At 40.2% G+C, this 17,618-nt stretch overlaps 1 protein-coding gene across 1 annotated transcript in view; it reads right to left on the bottom strand.

The window, feature by feature from the left end:
- vwf (von Willebrand factor) overlaps nt 1–17,618 on the bottom strand; it is a 122,608-nt gene that overhangs the window by 8,703 nt on the left and 96,287 nt on the right. Inside the window, exons 44-51 of the mRNA XM_073066229.1 lie at nt 15,925–16,038; nt 15,459–15,642; nt 14,797–14,837; nt 10,829–10,936; nt 6,529–6,627; nt 2,592–2,720; nt 1,193–1,232; nt 324–427 (exon numbers count right to left, since the gene is read on the bottom strand). Of these exons, the coding sequence (XP_072922330.1) occupies nt 324–427; nt 1,193–1,232; nt 2,592–2,720; nt 6,529–6,627; nt 10,829–10,936; nt 14,797–14,837; nt 15,459–15,642; nt 15,925–16,038 (819 nt within the window). The remainder of the gene's footprint in view (nt 1–323; nt 428–1,192; nt 1,233–2,591; nt 2,721–6,528; nt 6,628–10,828; nt 10,937–14,796; nt 14,838–15,458; nt 15,643–15,924; nt 16,039–17,618) is intronic.

The following is a 17,618-nucleotide window of genomic DNA, read 5'->3' as shown; positions in this document are numbered from 1 at the left end:
AGAGGAAACATTTGAAAGGATATGGGGCAAATACAGACAAATGGGATTAAGTGACATGGAAATCTTGAGTCAGTGGGCTGAAGGACCTATGTTGATGCTGTATCACTCTGTAACTATGGCTCAATGTACAAGCAGTTGGATATTCCAGCTCATTCTATATTTATTCAATACTTCTGGAAAAGATGTGGAAGTAGGAAGGCAAACTTTCAAAAACAGTCATAACTCCACTTGCTGGCAGTGTACCCAACTCAATGCCCGATATTGTAGTGCAAAGAGAAAAGTGACATAACCAAAAAAGTAGTAAACTATATAGGAAGTAGTACCTCACAATGATGGATGTTGACATCGCCTTCAGTTACACAGTTGTCCTTGACAATCCTTTTAATCAAACGATTTATTTTTTTGCACAGTTCTGACTTGTATTTGCCTGAATGCAAAAATATTAGGAATTTTAAAATCCATCATGATATATAATAAGTGGATATTGTCATTAAGATATCAGAAGGTAAAATATATCATGTCATAGGGACTAAGTTTTTGGAAATCCCACCATATCAATGACGTTTGTAAACTAGTGCTTTGTTTGGGATGTGATCACAATCACATAGGGGCATTAAGCCCATTCTCATGAAATCATATCTTCATGACCAGAAGGTGGCCACCAGTAGGGTGAAACATTATCCAGGAAGGGCAGCAAGGATGGTTCCAGTTCTTGAAAGGCAAAGTGTAACCATTGTGCAAAGATAATTAACCTTCATGAACAATTGATTCTCTAGTGGTGCTTTATGCAAACACGGCAGGACCTGTAAACAAAGACGTCAGATCTCAAGATAATCGAGAAAGCTGATGTGACCCTAGAACACCAGAAGACTCTTTGATGTGGGAGTAGATTTTTCTTTCCCCTTGCTGAAAAACAGCATAGGTAACCTGGAAACAGTAGTCTAAACATAACTTTCAGTCATTTTGAAGACCTTAATACAGTTTTCCTTTGTTTTTCCTGTAACTTCCTCCATTTTAATGAGGAAATCTCTAACCACTCAATTCTCTCTTCACAATGGTGACCCACAATTATCCAATATACTAAATAATGCCTACTGCTCAATATGTGTGAAGTTTATAAATGTATAGAGTTTTAAATACAGTTTTATACAACAAAACATCATAGCTACAAAATGATTGCATAATTACTCACAGGTGAAGCAGCAGGAACTGTCCACACGTACTTTCTCACCCTACAAGCCAAGAGAGAGAACAAATGTATTAAAGTTTATAAAATGTAATCCATCAGCTTTACTTAAAAAGAAAGTGAAAAGCAAACAATGCAAATGCTACAATTCTCAAATAAAAGTTCTAACAAAAAGTCACAAAGCCAAAGCATCAATTCTGTTCCATCTCCTCAGATGCTGACCAACCTCCTGAGTATTACTATTACAATTTAGAAATCAATTCCTTGCTTGCTAGTATTGGGACTGTTCTCAGAACCCCTTGGTTAATGGTAGGGGTCCATGCTATAAAAAAGGTTGGGAACCCCTGGTAAACACAGTTATGATTAGATGGCAATTGCAAGCTGTTACACAGTTGGAAAGCAATGCTACTGTGGGTGAAGTAAAAGTGGTGCCATCTGTTTCCATTACTGAAATACTCTGAGGCTGATATTCATTACAGTTAGCATGCCAACACAAAAACTTGAGTGTACTCTCTGGTGCTTCCTCACTATGATGTAGAGGATCTGCAAAGGGAGCCTCTCTGCCACAAGATATGGGGTGACTGACCACCTGAACAGACTCAATATATTGATGGATGGAGTTCCACTTCGTGAGGTAGGGATTGTGCAGGCATTGATATTCCCAAACCAAAAGTCTGCAACCAATCAGATTCATATATAAGAGGCAGCAAAATAAATGTTTACCTTTACTTAACTATTTGGCATGAGGACTTGATTCTAAAGATGGCCCCTCCATGCACTTCAGTCATTTCAAACTCTAAGGTTTCATCATGCCTCTGTGCAGGTAAACCTACTGGCTTCCACAGCACACAGCATCCACACCTGCTTGAAACCTTTGCTGTTTGGAAGAAACTTAATTTAGCACCAGTCCACTGCATTAATTATTAAGACTGCCAGAGTGGACCATGGGAGCTATTGGATTGGCTGAGTTTTAACCCTGCCACCAGGATAGCCAATGAAAAAACACTTCAGAGTAAATATTCCCTTTACGTCAAGAAACATCAAAGCTGAAGACACAATCATGTTTCAGAAATTTAGCTTGTTTCTACTGAACAGGGTCAAAACAGGGTTAAACATCCAAATTGTAAGGACTGGAGGATTAAAACTGATGTCAGGAAACTCTTCCAACAACTTGCAAATTCAGGTCTCAGCCAGGTAAGTAAATATTGGATTCTCCCAAAAACAATTCTGAGAGGCTTTTCCTGAAATGAATGATCTACAGCCGTCGAACTGATCGCTTTACCTAACCTTCTACAGTGATGGACACAAGCCAGTCGCAATGCTAACACTGAACAGTTTTCTGTCTGACAGACTGAGTTTCGCCAAGTCCTGTCATCTGCAGATACTGAGCACATTGATTCCTTACCCCTCCTGATTTGCATCCTTGCTCATCAAAAGGCATGCAGAGTGTTGTTCGCTTTTCTGTCGAAAATTCTCCTCTTTCATTCACTTTGCATCTGTACGAGTCACAGTTATCTTGGAAGCTTTCATCCGACTGTTGAAACAAGATGCTTTCTTCATATACATATTAAAACCTCCAGTTGAAGCTCTGAAAGTTTATAACTGAATGATTTTGTTTTAAGTTTACATAGTGAATGTTAACATAATGTTATTCATGTTTATCAAAAAAAAAATCCATGGGGCCTTACAGGATATTTCAAAGTTATTGCCAGATAAGTAATTTTTTAAATAAGTATAACTATTTTTTGGTAATAAATTGAAAAATTTGCATACAAGAAAATTTCTCAAGGAATAATGTAAGAGCTCAAAAGGTTGATTTTAGTCATGTTGGATGGGAAATAAATATTGAACTTGATACCAATGGTAGAGCGCCAGAGAGAGAAAGAAGTAAGTGGAGCCTGGCAGGATTTCCGAAGATCATTTGAGTTATTAGGCACTTGGCAAGGGCCAATAAAAATATTGGGTTTAACTGGAGCAGCCATTGCTGGAGCAGCTGTAGTGTTACTGTGGGCAGCTGAGGCTTTGGCTCAAGAGGCTTTGGCGAGGAGAGGCAGATGCTAAGGTAAGTTCCCTTCATTCTTGTAGCACACTTAGAACAGTATCAGGATAGTTGAGATGTAGGAATGCAGGGAGACGTCCAGTATGCCTGACAACTACACCTGCAAAAAGTGCATCCAGTTGCAGCTTCTTACTGACCATGTTAAAGAAGTAGACCTGGAGCTGAATGAACGCTGGACCATTCGGGAGATGGAGGGGTTGATTAATAGGACATAGAGGGAGGTGGCTGCACATAACTGAAGCACACGGGTAACTGGATGTCCGGCAAGAGAGGGAAGTTGTGCAGGCAGCCAGAGTAGGATATCCTTGTAGCCATTCTCCTCAATAACAAATATATATTGTTTTGGATACTGTTGTTGGGGGATGGAAGGTGGTTAGACTTAGTAGAGAAAAGCCACAAGTCTCTGATAATGAGTCTGGCTCTGTGACTCAGAAGGGAAGGTAGGATAAGAGGCAAGTAGTAGTGTTAGGGGATTCATTGGATAGGGAACTAACAGGGGGTTCTGTGGATGAGATGGAGATTGCTGGTTGGCATGTTACCAGGGTCAGGAACATCTCGATTGAGTCTTTAGGAGGAGGGTAAGCAGTCAGAGCCTGTGGCCTTTGTCAGTACCAACAACATAGGCAGGAAGGATGACAAGGTCCCAAAAAGTAAACTCAGTGCTAAATTAATGGACAGGACCTCTAAGGTGGTGATCTCAGGATTGCTACTCATGCCATTCTGCTAGTGAGGCTTTAAATAGGAAGATAGTATAATTTAACAAGTGGTTAAGGAACTGATACGGGGGGAGGGCTTCAGAACTTTGGATTGTTGAGCTCTCTTCCAGGCAAGGTGGGACCTGAGCTGGGGTAGGGGACAAATAGCCTTGTGAGAAGGTTGGCTAGGGCTGCACTGGGGTGAGGGTGGGGTGTTTAAACTAGAGGTTTAGGGGGATGGGAACCAGAGTACCAGGGCAGATAGTGGATGGTTAGTGGGAAAAGTGCACGTTAAACCTACATACAAAGACAGGAACTGAAAGGTTGACCAACAAAGGCTGTTCTGACTTTCAATGCAGGGAGTATTGTAGGCAAGGCAGATGATCTTAGATCATTGATCAGTATGTGGAATTCTGATATTGTAGCCGTTAGCGAGACTTGGAAGGAAGGGCAAGACTAGCAGCTGAGTGTCCCTGGGTTCCGTGTTTTGGAGCGGGAGGGAATAATGAGTTGTTAGAAGAAAAGGCAAGGCCGACAGGTTTAGTTACCCTTGGTTCTCAAGGGATATTAAGGACTTGGTTAAGAAGTAAAAGGAGGTGCTTAGTGGGTATAGACAGCAAGGAAAAAAAAAAAGAGGCATGTAAGGAGTATAAGAAATGTAAGAGAACACTTAGGAAGGAAATCAGGAGGGCTAAAAGAAAGCAAGAGGTTGCTCTGGCAGATAAGTTGAACGAGAATCCCAAGAATTTCTGTGGATACATTAAGAATAAAAGGATCGCAAGGGACAAAATTGGTCCACTTGAATATCAGCATACAAATCTACAGTATGTATGGATTTGAATGGGGGAGATCTTAAATGGATTTCTTGCATCTGTATTTTCTCGGGAAACAGGCTCAGAGTCTATGGAACTGAGATAAAACGGTAGCGGCGTTATGGACTGAATCCGGATTATAGAAGAGGTGCTGCTTACAGTCCTGAAAATTTTCCCTACTAAATGTAATAAGTGTATACAAAAGTTCATCTCTGTGCAACAGAGAACGCACATCATAGTGCAATAGTCTGTGTTTTATTATTTTGTACATTATTATTGCACATTGGTAAATTATTGTGTATATTATTATTATGTACTTTATAATGATTTAATATTGTTGTATTTATTATTATTATTGCTAAGTCTGTTTTTAAATATTGCCGCTGTACCAAAATAATTTCCCACTCAGGATCAATAAAGTACTTATTATCATTATTTATTATTATTAAATAAGGTAGATAAGACCTTAGGATCTGACAAGGTGTCCCTATGGATCTTCTGGGAGGCTAGTGCGGAAATTTCAGGGGCCCTGGCAGAGCTATTTAACATGTTCTTAACCACAGGAGAGCTGCTAGAGGACCAGAGGATAGCTAATGTAGTTCCGTTATTTAAGAAATGCTCTAAGAATAAGCCAAGGAATCATAGGCTGGTGAGCCTGATGTCAGTAGTGGGAAAATTATTGTAAGGTACTCTAAGAGATAGGATATACCTCTAGAAGTACTTGGACGGACAGAGCCTGGTTAGGATAATCAACATAGCTTTGTGCATGGTAGTTTGAGTCAAACCAACCTTTTTTGAAGGAGGTTACAGAGAAAGTTATTGAAGGAAAGGCAGTGAGAAGCTAGTCCAGAAGGTTCAGTTTCTTGGCATTCAGGATGAAGTATATATTGGATTCAACATTGGCTTAGCGGGAGAAGACAGAGAGTGGTACTGGGTAGTTGCCCCTCTGAATGGAAGTGTATAACTATTGGTACGCTACAGGGGTCAGTGCTGGGTCGATTGCTTGCATCTATATTAATGATTTGGATGATAACGTAGTGAACTGGATCAATAAATTTGTGGAAAACACCAAGTTTGGGAGCATAGTGGACAGCAAGGAAAGCTATCAAGCCTTGCAGCTGGAGAAGTGGGCTCAAAAATGACAGAAGCGCTTTGGGAGGACAAACCAGGATAGGACTTCCAAAGTGAACAGCAGGGTAGAACACAGAGATCTGGGAATACAGATCTATACTTCTTTGAAAAGTGTTGTCATGAGTAGATAGAGTGGTAAAGAAATCTTTTGGCATATTGGCCTTAATATATCAGAACGCTGGATACAGGAGCTGGGATGTTATGTTGAAATTGGATAAGACATTGGTGGGACCATTTGTGTGCAGTTCTCAAACATGTACAGGAAAGTTATCAATAAGATTAAAAGAGTACTGGGAGAATTTACAATGATGTTTCTGGGACTTAAAGAAGTGATGTGTAGGGAACGATTAAATTTATATATTTATTGAGATGCAGCATGTAATAGGCCCAACCAGCTCCTCGAATCATGACATCCACCAGCATCCCGATTTAGTCCCACTCTGATCATGGAAAAATTCACAACGACCGATTAACCTACCAACCAGTGTATCTTTGGACTGTGGGAGGAAACCAAAGCATCAGGAGAAAACCCATGTAGTCATGGGGAGAATGTACGCATTCATTACAGACAGCAGCAGGAAGGGTTAAATCCACAGTTTTCTAACTTTGAAGTAAAGCATTTAAATCATGCCTATGGTTACTAACCTTTAACTTAACCAACGTCCCATTTCTCAGACTAATAATACACATGGTGGCCACACATGTCCCACAGCAAGAATCATCTTCTTTTCTCATTATGTAACCCTGGAACAAAAGAAAAATAACAGTTGTAAAATATTACAGACATTTTCTTTATAATGATAGTTGCCTGTGAACACTAATATTATTAACTGCATGCAGTGGTCATATTAACTACCATGGGCTAGATCTTGGTAGAGTAGAATAGTACTCCCACAAGAATCACTCCCTGGATGAAGATTAGTCTCACTGTCTCCCTACATGTTTTTAGCACTGAAAGGATTTTCCACAGTGTAGTCAAGAGGCTGAATTGCTGATCTATCTTGGACATTTTCAAACTGCTTCAGATAACCAATGACACTGGGAACAAGGCTTTAAAAGTATCATTAATGCTATGCTTTAAAATTCCTTTGACTTTCAGGAACACAAGAGAACTTAAAATTGAATTAATTAAAACAAATAAAATCAAATAAATAATTAAAATGAAGAATAATATTTTACAAATCTGCTTTTATTTCACTTGAAAATCTATTTAAGATATATTTATATATACATAATGTAATTCACATTTTTTTCTATTATTATGTATTGCATTGTCCTGCTGCCACAAAGACAACAAATTTCATGACATATGCCAATGATATTAAACCTGATTCTGATTCTGAAATCTTTGCTCTATAATTTGGAGAGGAACAGGATCAGAGAGGCAATGCTTTAGTATGAGGGTGAGACTGAGGCCAGGCTCCATTGCTGGTATCCAGGAGGACCCCTGCAACAGGGGTCAGAATGACAGAACTGACAGAATGAGCCATCGGATTGTTCTGTGGGGCTTTGGGCTACAACATGTCATGACACATTTGTCCAAGTGTAGATTTCCCAGAGTTTCAAAGTCAGTACAATGGCCTTTCTTTGCAGAAGCGTTGGCATTGATCAGCAAATCTGGTACCCTAATCCAGTCTAATTATTGCATCAAATTAATATTATACTGGTATAAAGTAAAAGGAGAAATGTTTAATTAGTGACATAAAACCAGATTTGCAGTCTGAACATTATAAAAATATGACTTGGCCTATGCTATATTCAGGCATTATGATCCATTTATGTCAATGGGCTTGCAAGTCTATACTGTATATGTGTTGGAGTTGGAGCAGTGTTAGAGTCTGGCTTTGACAAGAACAGGTGGAGGTTCAAGATAAGTAAATTTCTAATAAGTTTTTTCTCTGTTAGTACATAGCTAATGTGCTGAGAATGGATCCGGAGGTGGTGGTTTGTTCCTTGTGAGAAATGTGGGAAATTTGGGAAACCTCCAGTCTCCCTGATAACTACATCTGCACAAAGTGCATCGAGCTGCAGCTCCTTAGAGGCCATTTTAAGGAACTAGAGCTGCAGCTGAATGACCTTCGACTTGCACAAGAACATGAAGATGTGACAGATAGGAGCTACAGGGAGGTAGACACCTTTAAGTTGCAGGAAGCAGGTACCTGGGTGACAGTCAGGAGAGGGAAAGGGGAGAGGCAGCCAGTGTAGAGTGTAGACTACACCTGTGGCCATTCCCCTCAATATCAAAATGACAAGTATACCACTTTGGATACTGTTGGGGGGACCCGGGAGCCTACTGGGGGAAACCGCTGGATCAGAAGGTAAGGGGAGGAGAGAAGAGGAGTGCAGTATTGATAGGGGATTCCATAACTAGAGGAGCAGACTGTGGACGTGAATGGGACACCCGGATGGTATGTTGCCTCCCAGGTGCCAGGGTCGGGGATGTCACAGACTGATCCATTGCATTCTATAGGGGGAGTTCAATGGCCAGAAGTCGTGATACATATTGGTATCAATGACATAGGTAGGAAAAGAGATGAGGTCCTGAAGAGAGAATATACGGAGCAACACACACAAAATGCTAAAGGAACTCAGCAGGCCGGGCAGCATCTATGGAAAAGAGTACTGTCGACGTTTCGGGCCAAAACCTTTCAACAGTCCTGCCGAATGATTTCAGCCTGAAACATTGACTGTACTCTTTCCCATAGGTGTTGCCTGGCCTGCTCAGTTCCTCCAGCATTTGGTGTGTGTGTTGCTGGGATTTCCAGAATCTGCAGATTTTCTCTTGTTTGTGAGAGCATATAGGGAGTTAGTAAGCTGAACAGCAGGACCTCCAGGTTAGTAATCTTTGGATCGCTGCCTGTGCCACATGCCAGTGAGGGTAAAAATAGGATGATTTGGCAGATAAATTCATGGCTGAGGAATTGGTGCACAGGGCAGGGTTTCAGATATTTGGATCATAGGTATCTTTTCTGGGGCAGATATGACCTGTACAAAAAGGACAGGTTACACCTGAATCCAAGTGAACCAGTACTCTTGCAGGCAGGTTTGTTAAAACTGTTCAGGATGGGCTAAACTAATTTGGCAGGAGAATGGGAACTGGTACGATTTTGGTGAGGATGGGGCAGTTGGTGTACAGTAGTGAGGATATGAGGAAGGACAGGCACTATAAAAGGCAACATTTCAGTCAGTGGGATGGGTTCAAAGTGTAACATGGGACCAAAATCTAAAATGGTGATGAATACAGGACAGAAGGTGTTATATTTGAATGCACACAATATGCAGAATAAAATAGATGATCTTGTGGCACAGATAGAGATTTGCATGTATGATGTTGTGGGCATCCCTAAGTCATTCAAGATTACTGAAAAGAAAAGCAGGTAGGCAAAGGGGTGGAGGAGTTCTATTGTAAAAAAATAAAATCAACGACTTTGAAAGAGATGACATAGGATCAGAAGATTTAGAATTCTTGCGGATGAAGGTAAGAAACTGCAAAGGTAAAAGACCTTGATGGGAGTTTTGTACAGTCCTCCAAACGGAGGAAGTTCATGAGAGTAACCCCAGGAATGAAAGAGTTACCATAGGGTTTTATAGCTCTGGGATGTACTCACTGGAGTTTAGAAGAATGAGGGAGGATCTCATTTCAACTCATCAGTTATTGAAATGTCTGAATAAAGCAGCTGTGGAGGGGATGTCTAGGACCAGGGGACACAGTCTCAGAATTAGGAGGCATCCACTTGGAACAGAGATGAGGAATAATTTCTTTAACCAGAGGGTTGTGACTGTGGAATTAATTGCCACAGATGGCTATGCAAGCCAAGTCATTGGGTATATTTAAGATGAAGGTTGATAATTTCAAGATTAATCAGGACATCAAAGGTTACGGGGAGAAGGCAGGAGAATAGTCTTGAGAGGGATAATAAATCTGCCATGATGGAATGGTGGAGCAGACTTGATGGGCTGAATGGCCTAATTCTGCTCCAATGTCTAATGGTCTAATGACTGATAGTGAAAACATTCAATCAATCACAAAATCTTTGAAATGGCCATCTTTTAACGCTTCACAAGATAATAAAGATTTCTTAGGCTGTGAAGAGAGCACTTATGCCTGAAGTTATAACATATACTCCCACCACAAGTACAATCCATCCATTCCCATGTTCTCTTAATAAGGTGAAATGCTGTTGTTACATGTACTATATCTACAAGGGCTGAGGTACAACTTGGGGTAAAGTTGATTGGAAAGGCTTGTTTGGCAATGTAGCCATGCAATCAACGAGAATGTCTGAAACATTCGAATCCAGACTTGTCTTGGGTCATCACCTTCGTTGATCTTGTGAGTGACAGTATTTATCTTTGGGTGCCAGCATTAACATACTGTATGCAACAGTATCAATCATTGAAGAAACTCAGCTCTCGAAGTTTCATCCTGTGGGATTAGCTAGTGTTGTCGTATACATTTAGCATCATTAGTACTTAACATAAACCAGCTTCATATTTAATTTTGGGAGATCATTTTTCTGCAGAAAGACCTCCCTATCCCATCCAAAATGGCATTTTTAAGAATTCACTATTTCTTGTTTCTTTTCTATTGGCAATGATCTGAATATCTATAAATTTCCAGATTAATGATTCATCAAGTAGATTACTGCTCTGTGTCAGGGTATTCCCCTCTCCAGCTGGCATATTCAGCATAAACACGCCTTATATTGATTCCCCAACAATCTGAGTAGCAACCCTGATATTTTTTAAGGAAATAAAGGGATCTGATAATCACACACACGCTACATTGTGCGGCTATTTGATAAATAGCCACCTAATTTAATATGCTATCCATTCCTTTGACTGGCCAGTTTGAATTAGGCTACTCTCCTTTTCTACCTCCCCATGCATTAAGGACACTAGAATGAAATCGTTAATAGAAATAAACAATGAAGTGTTATCTTACATCAGGGCAACTTGCACAACGTGTAGTTCTACACTGGAGCGTATATTTGTTCAAAATCTCTGAGCAACTACACAATGTGCAGTCATCGACCTTCACAGATTCTCCCACCTAGGAAAAGATGAAGAAGTTAATTTACTAATGTTAATGTGAAGCACTCAAGCATAGGAGCTTGTCGTTTTGATAGGTTAAGGCTTCCCTATCTGCTTTGAATGGCTGGTTAATATACATTTGTATTTATTTAATAACAGCATCTTAATTTTTCAGTAAACCTCCATGATTATTGTGGTTAGCCAATTATAACTTGTCCTATGGTCAAATTAGCTGCTAAGCTTTATAAGTTATGCAGGGCCTACAAATTTAAAATTCCACTGAGAGAGCAATGCTGTTAAAATTTGCAGGGTGGAAAGGTAGCTATAAAATACATAGAAGATAGAAATCTACAGCACATTACAGGCCCTTCAGCCCACAATGTTGTGCCAACCATGTAACCTACTCTAAAAGCTGCCGAGAATTACCCTATCACGTAGCCCTCAATTTTTCTAACCTCCATTTACCTATCTAAGAGTCTCTTAAAAGACCCTATTGTGTCCACTTCTACCACCATCACTAGCAGCACATTCCACACACTCACCTCTCTCTGTGTAAGAACTTCCCTCTGACATCCCCTTTGTGCCTACTTCCAAGCACCTTAAAACTATGCCCTCTCATGTTAACCATTTCAGCTGTGGGAAAAAGCCTCTGGCTATCCACACGATCAATACCAATGCAAATAATGAAAATTATTTTAGAACTTGCAGTGGCAAAACCAAATATCAATATTCTTCAATATGATTGTCTTCCTGAATTTCTGACTGTAATTGATTCTGAAAGTCTCTATGACTAGGAAATTTAAACAAAGGAACAAAGGTAGACTCTTAATAATTAGAATAAAAAAGTGAAAACTTTTAGAGGATTTAAGGCCGTGGTTTCTCCTCAGCTTGAGATCATGGCAATGAACTACATTAAGCTTCGGTCTCTTTTCACCTCCTGCATGAGGTTATCTTTGTGTAAATGAAGTTTCATTGAGCTGTTATTTCTGCAGAATAAAACAGCACTTCCAAAGAAATAGTTGAAGTTTGCCTGTTAGGAAATTCTGGACCCTGCGCATCTGTGTACAAATGTGGGTGATTAGTGTGTCCCTCCAAAACCACTCAGATTTAAGCTTTGGTGCATGATCGTCAGAAGTACTGTATGGGATTGTCAGACTGCTAATCACATCAGATGCAGGGCATAAATGCTCTCCTAGTGGGAAGTTGACCAACTGGAAGCAAGAAGTTACTAAACTCCATTCATAGCAGTAATAGAACAAATAGTGATTTTAAAAGTGCAAGTCTCTGCTCATATTAAATATGTGTTTCATACTTCTCAATTTAGTGAATCAATTTCCAAAATGTGTTGTAGAAAATCTCCTCTATGCAGAGATGTTTGTTCAGAAACCACCCACGCATTGCACTGAAACGTGTAACAAGTAAACAAGTTTGTTGCGCTGTTTCGGTAATTTCAATGGTGAGAACTCCATGTAGTCAGTTAAAAAAACCGGTCCTTCTCATTCTAATGATAGTAAAACTGTGAGGCAAATTCAAATGAAGCAAGATCCCAGAATCACAAAGAACAAAATCAACGCGAGTTCTGGAAACACACAGCTGGTCAGGCGTCATTTTTGAAGAGAGAGATAAAAAGTTAACATTTCTTGTAGATGAACTTCCAATCAGAACCCGAAATGTGAAATGCTGACTTATCTACTCACTGGATGCAGCATGGACATTCAAAAAAACATTCTTTTTTTTAATGTCAGATTTCCATCATCTGCAGTATTTTGATTTTATAGTAGGCAAGATCACCTTATTTCAGAAGACTATTTATTTTAAAAGATTTGAGTGTCTGACAACCCTTGTCCACTTCATCGCATTCTGTCTGCTTAGAGCAGTACAGTCCAAAGAGGACTTTAAACTGCAGCAGTTATTGATAGCTCACATAAGGAGGAATGAAAAAAAAACTTGCAAGATAAAACATTTCCTTGCCCTGTACTCATGTCTGCTTGGACACGGTTATTTTATTTCCTTACATGACTTCTTACCTCTGACTGCCTGCCGTCCATCCAAGCAGGAGGTGTTTTGTTTTTACCTTCTGAGTATTTTCAGCTTTTCCAGTTTTTACTTTTTTACCTTTCATATTTTCATGAAAAAAATATTCAAAGAGAAACATGGACTTGTTTTTAATTCTCTATGACATGTTGCTTGTAGAAATTCCCAAGAGATGAATTGTTAATTCCTGGAGAATGCTGGACATCAGAGAATGGGCATTTTGATGGGAAACACCAGAAGTGATGGAGATAGACATTACTTCCACAGAGAAACCAGTATCAAACAGACAAAATCAAGCATTGAAACTGAGCAACACACATGAGATGCTGGAGGAACTCAGCAGGCCAGGCAGCATCTATGGAAAAAGAGTACAGTTAATGTTTCAGGCTGAGACCCCTCAGCAGGACTAGAGAAAAAAAGATGAGGAGTCAGAGTAAGAAGGTGGGGTAGGGAAGGAAGAAACACAATGCGATAGGTGAAACTGGGAGGAGGGGGTGTTTCGTAACTTCCGCCATCTCCAACGGGATCCCACCACCAAGCACATCTTTCCCTCCCCCCCCTCTCCCCCCTCACTTTCCACAGGGATCACTCCCAATGTGACTCCCTTGTCCATTCGTTTCTCCCCACAGATCTTCCTCTTGGCGCTTATCCTTGCAAGCGGAACAAATGCTGCACCTGCCCCTACACCTCCTCCTCCACTACCATTCAGGGCCCCAAACAGTCCTTTCAGGTGAGGCACACTTCACCTGTGAGTCTGTTGGGGTTATCTACTGTATCCAGTGCCCCCGGTGTGACCTTCTGTATATCGATGAGACCCGATGTAGATTAGGAGACAGCTATGCCGAGCACTTACGTTCCGTCCGCCAGAAAAAATGGGATTTCCCAATGGCCACCCATTTTAATACCCCTTCCCATTCCCATTCCGATATGTCAGTCTATGGTTTCCTCTACTGTCGTGATGAGGCCACACTCAGGTTGGAGGAGCAACACCTTGTATTCTGTCTGGGTAGCCTCCAACCTAATGGCATACATTCAATTTCTTGAACTTTTGGTAATGAAACCCCCCTCCCCCTTTCACCATTCCCCATTTCCTTTTCCTTGTCTCACCTTCTCTCCTTACCTGCCCATCACCTCCCTCTGGTGCTCCTCCCCCTTCCCTTTCCTTCCATGGCCTTCTGTCCTCTCCTATCAGATTCCTCCTTATCCATCCCTGTATCTCTTTCACCAAACAATTTCCCATCTCTTTACTTCACCCCTCCCAGTTTCACCTATCACCTTGTGTTTCTTCCATCCCCCCAAATTTTTACTTCGACTCCTCATCGTTTTTTCTCCAGTCCTGATGAAGAGTCTCGTCCTGAAACACTGTTTGCTCTTTCCCATAGATGCTGCCTGGCCTGCTGCGTTTCTCCAGCATTTTTTGTGTCTTGCTTGGATTTCCAGCATCTGCAGGTTTTCTCTTGTTTGTGATTGATACTGAGCTTTCAAAATATTGGGGGCCAAATGTAGTAAAGAACGTTGTTTATCTCAAGTTGAAGTCTTCTCCATACCAGTCTTTAATATATTGTTTCCGCCTGCTTTACCTTTGCCTGTTGTACAGTTCTACTACCAGTTGTGTGCCTTTACATTGTCATCTAACCTTCATCTCATTCTTTCCTGTAAGCCACAGCTTTCTGAACTCAAAGTTGCTGTCAGACAGCTACTGTTGCCTGATTCATACCTTCACTTATTCTTTTCCATCGAGACTCACATTTCAACGTTCAACACTTCATTCCAAAGCACAGCTATTGTTGCATTATGTACAACAGAGCAATGGTAAACAAATAATTTAAACAGCTTTTCTCTTACCCCAATGGTGGATCCATTTAGCAAGCAAACACTTCCTGGAACTGAAACATAAATATTAATTAACAGAAATGTTATTAATAGTACTTGCGCAAATTCCCTATGACATCCTAATGGCATCCACATTTAACCTGTGAATTCTACACAATTTTCCCTCTGGTATGCTAATATTAATAACTGAATGTTATTGATTGAACAAGTTGTAATGAAATAGGCTTAGGAGGGGTCATGATTTGTAATTATGTCCTTCATTATTTTATGCATTTAATATTGATGCTATAATTGCAAGACCAATTTATGGGGGAGAGGAATGAGTGCAGTTTTTAGTTGGTGCAAAATAATTGTGCTTACATCCCTGGGAGCAGCTGAGGTCTCGTCACTTCCCAAGAACCCATTCCGCCTGAAGGTTTTAAAGGATTTGGAAGATTGAAAATCTAACTTCCATTCATTAACCTGAAACATTTCAGCTGAAGACGCTTGTGCCATTTATAACGGATCAACCCCTGTAACTCAGTCCAGCTAAATTTTCCTAATAACGCCATGAACAAACAATGCCTTATATAAATAAGTGACAGTCAGCAGAAGTGAAGGGAACTTGGGCTAGTACCAATTCCCTGTGTCAACGCTGTCTCTGTATTATAATGAGCCTATATTATAATGCTCACCGCATTGGCATACAGGACAGCAGTCTATGAATTGGTCACACTGCAGCTCATAACCCAGAGGACACTTTGGCACATCAATATGGGAGCAGGACCGATTCTTTTCATGTAGAACCGCTTCCCCGTTGACTTCCAAGCACTCATTCATAATGCATGGATCTTTAGAGGATATCCACTGATCACCAGCCTGTAAGGTAACAACAAGATGTTACATTCCACAGGCGTAAGAAGTAAGTGTCAAAAGATGTGCCCGTGAATACATTGAAGGAGTATTATTTTTCAAATTAATATCAGCTATGCAAAATTAAGCACAGAATAGTCTGCCCAAAAATATTTAAACATTATGGACTTGACCTCCTCAGACTCGTGTGTAAAAGGATACTTAAATGTCAAAATAAAAATTACTTCAACATATTGTGGAACATGTCTTAAAGGTCCTATTACTAATGAAAGGGTCCTGCCCACTCACCCGATGCATAATTTTGATAAGATCTGCATCGCCTCTTGGTAAGATAGTTTCTTCACACACTGCATGTTTGCATTTTCCACAGCAAGCGCCCTCCTCTTCTCTGTAGCTGTAGCCCTATGGAAGAAAGGTTACCCACAATGGAATCAATCTAAGCTCTGGGTCAATTGTTTTAATCAGAGCATATGATTGTATTGACTCAGATTCAACATTTCTTTCTGAGGACCAATCTAAATGCTCTTTTTAAATCAAAATGTATTCAGCTGTCAGATCCACGCTCCTGATAGTTGAGCTTGGAGATGGAGAACATCAAGATAATGAATGCTGCATTATTCTTTTGTTTTTCATTTGCTTACCTTAACTGTCATATTCTGCTATCGTGGGCTACAATATACCAAACACCAGTACCTTTCATCTCAGTACGCATCTCATAGACAACCTGTCATCTCCCAACCAAAAGAGACCACAAGTATTCATGGTGCTTAATCTACTCCCGACCAACAGAGGCCACTATATGCCCACAGTGACCTGAAGTCCACTATTATTAGGAATTATGAAAAGTTACGCAAAACTTCTCTATTGGAAAGCACCAAGGCCTATTTAGTGAGAATGATCAGGAAAGCCAGAAGTTAATTAATTAAGAATGTGTGGTGTGTCTGGATTGAAAATTTTACCACACCTTATTGAAAATAAAACAAGCCTGTAGTCATTTGAAGGATGAGGTCCTACAGATAGCTTAGGATTTAAAAACAGGTGGTGAGTGAAAAGAGCACAAGATACCAGTAATAAACTAATAAACATAATAAGCATGGACTTTCAGCACAGTCAAAAGCAGTAGTTTAAATATTCAAGGCCCCTCCTTCCGAGAAGCAAGGAAGGACAGAAAAGTGGGCAAGCCCCAGTAAAGGAACACTTTGAGGAATCTCTGCACTGACCCAGAATTTTGGATGCAGCCATCTTTCTCTTGGCTCTACAGCACAAATCTGCACTCATTTTACAGTCAACTATTGACCAACAAGAGGTTGAAAAGGGCTATGCCAATGAAAGGGAACAAGGAGCAGATTGTTATCCTGCTGAGGCTCTAAATTTTGGTGGAGAGAAACTTTCTGATATAAGTTCATAGCTTCATCTTCCTGGTCTGGGAGGGGGACATAGATTAGAGTTAGATTAGCTTTATTTGTCATATGTACATCAAAACATACCGTGAAATGTACAGTGAAGTGAGATATCAAGTGGGCACCTCACAGATGTCAAACTTGCGACAAACTCAAAAAAGAAGATATCATCCTGATATGGGATGTCATTCTACATTCTATCAAATGGACTGTCATCACTAAAACCGTCATCAACCATTTCCTCTTGTTGGTCAAGGAGGTGCTTCCAAAATTGACAATCTGTGATTACATTGAATCTTAAAAACCTTATCAAACAAAATTAGGGGCAGGAAGTGAGGCCAATAACTCTCTTGTCACACATACCATATGCTGTTTTTAGAGAGAATGTCCTTACACGAATACCAAAGATTTAGAGACAATCTTCACCTCATACTCAGGATACACAAATGGAGTCATTGCTATTTAGCCAAAAAATACTTACGATAAATTTTCTTTGAAGTCTTTGTTATACATGTTGATCGCAAATCTCACGTATGACCTTGTCTAATACTGACAGCTCTGGTTTTTGATTTTGCATGAATT

Source organism: Hemitrygon akajei, chromosome 14 (genome assembly GCF_048418815.1).
Source record: "Hemitrygon akajei chromosome 14, sHemAka1.3, whole genome shotgun sequence".
Lineage (NCBI taxonomy): Eukaryota > Metazoa > Chordata > Chondrichthyes > Myliobatiformes > Dasyatidae > Hemitrygon > Hemitrygon akajei.
This window is presented reverse-complemented; position numbering and strand designations above follow the sequence as displayed.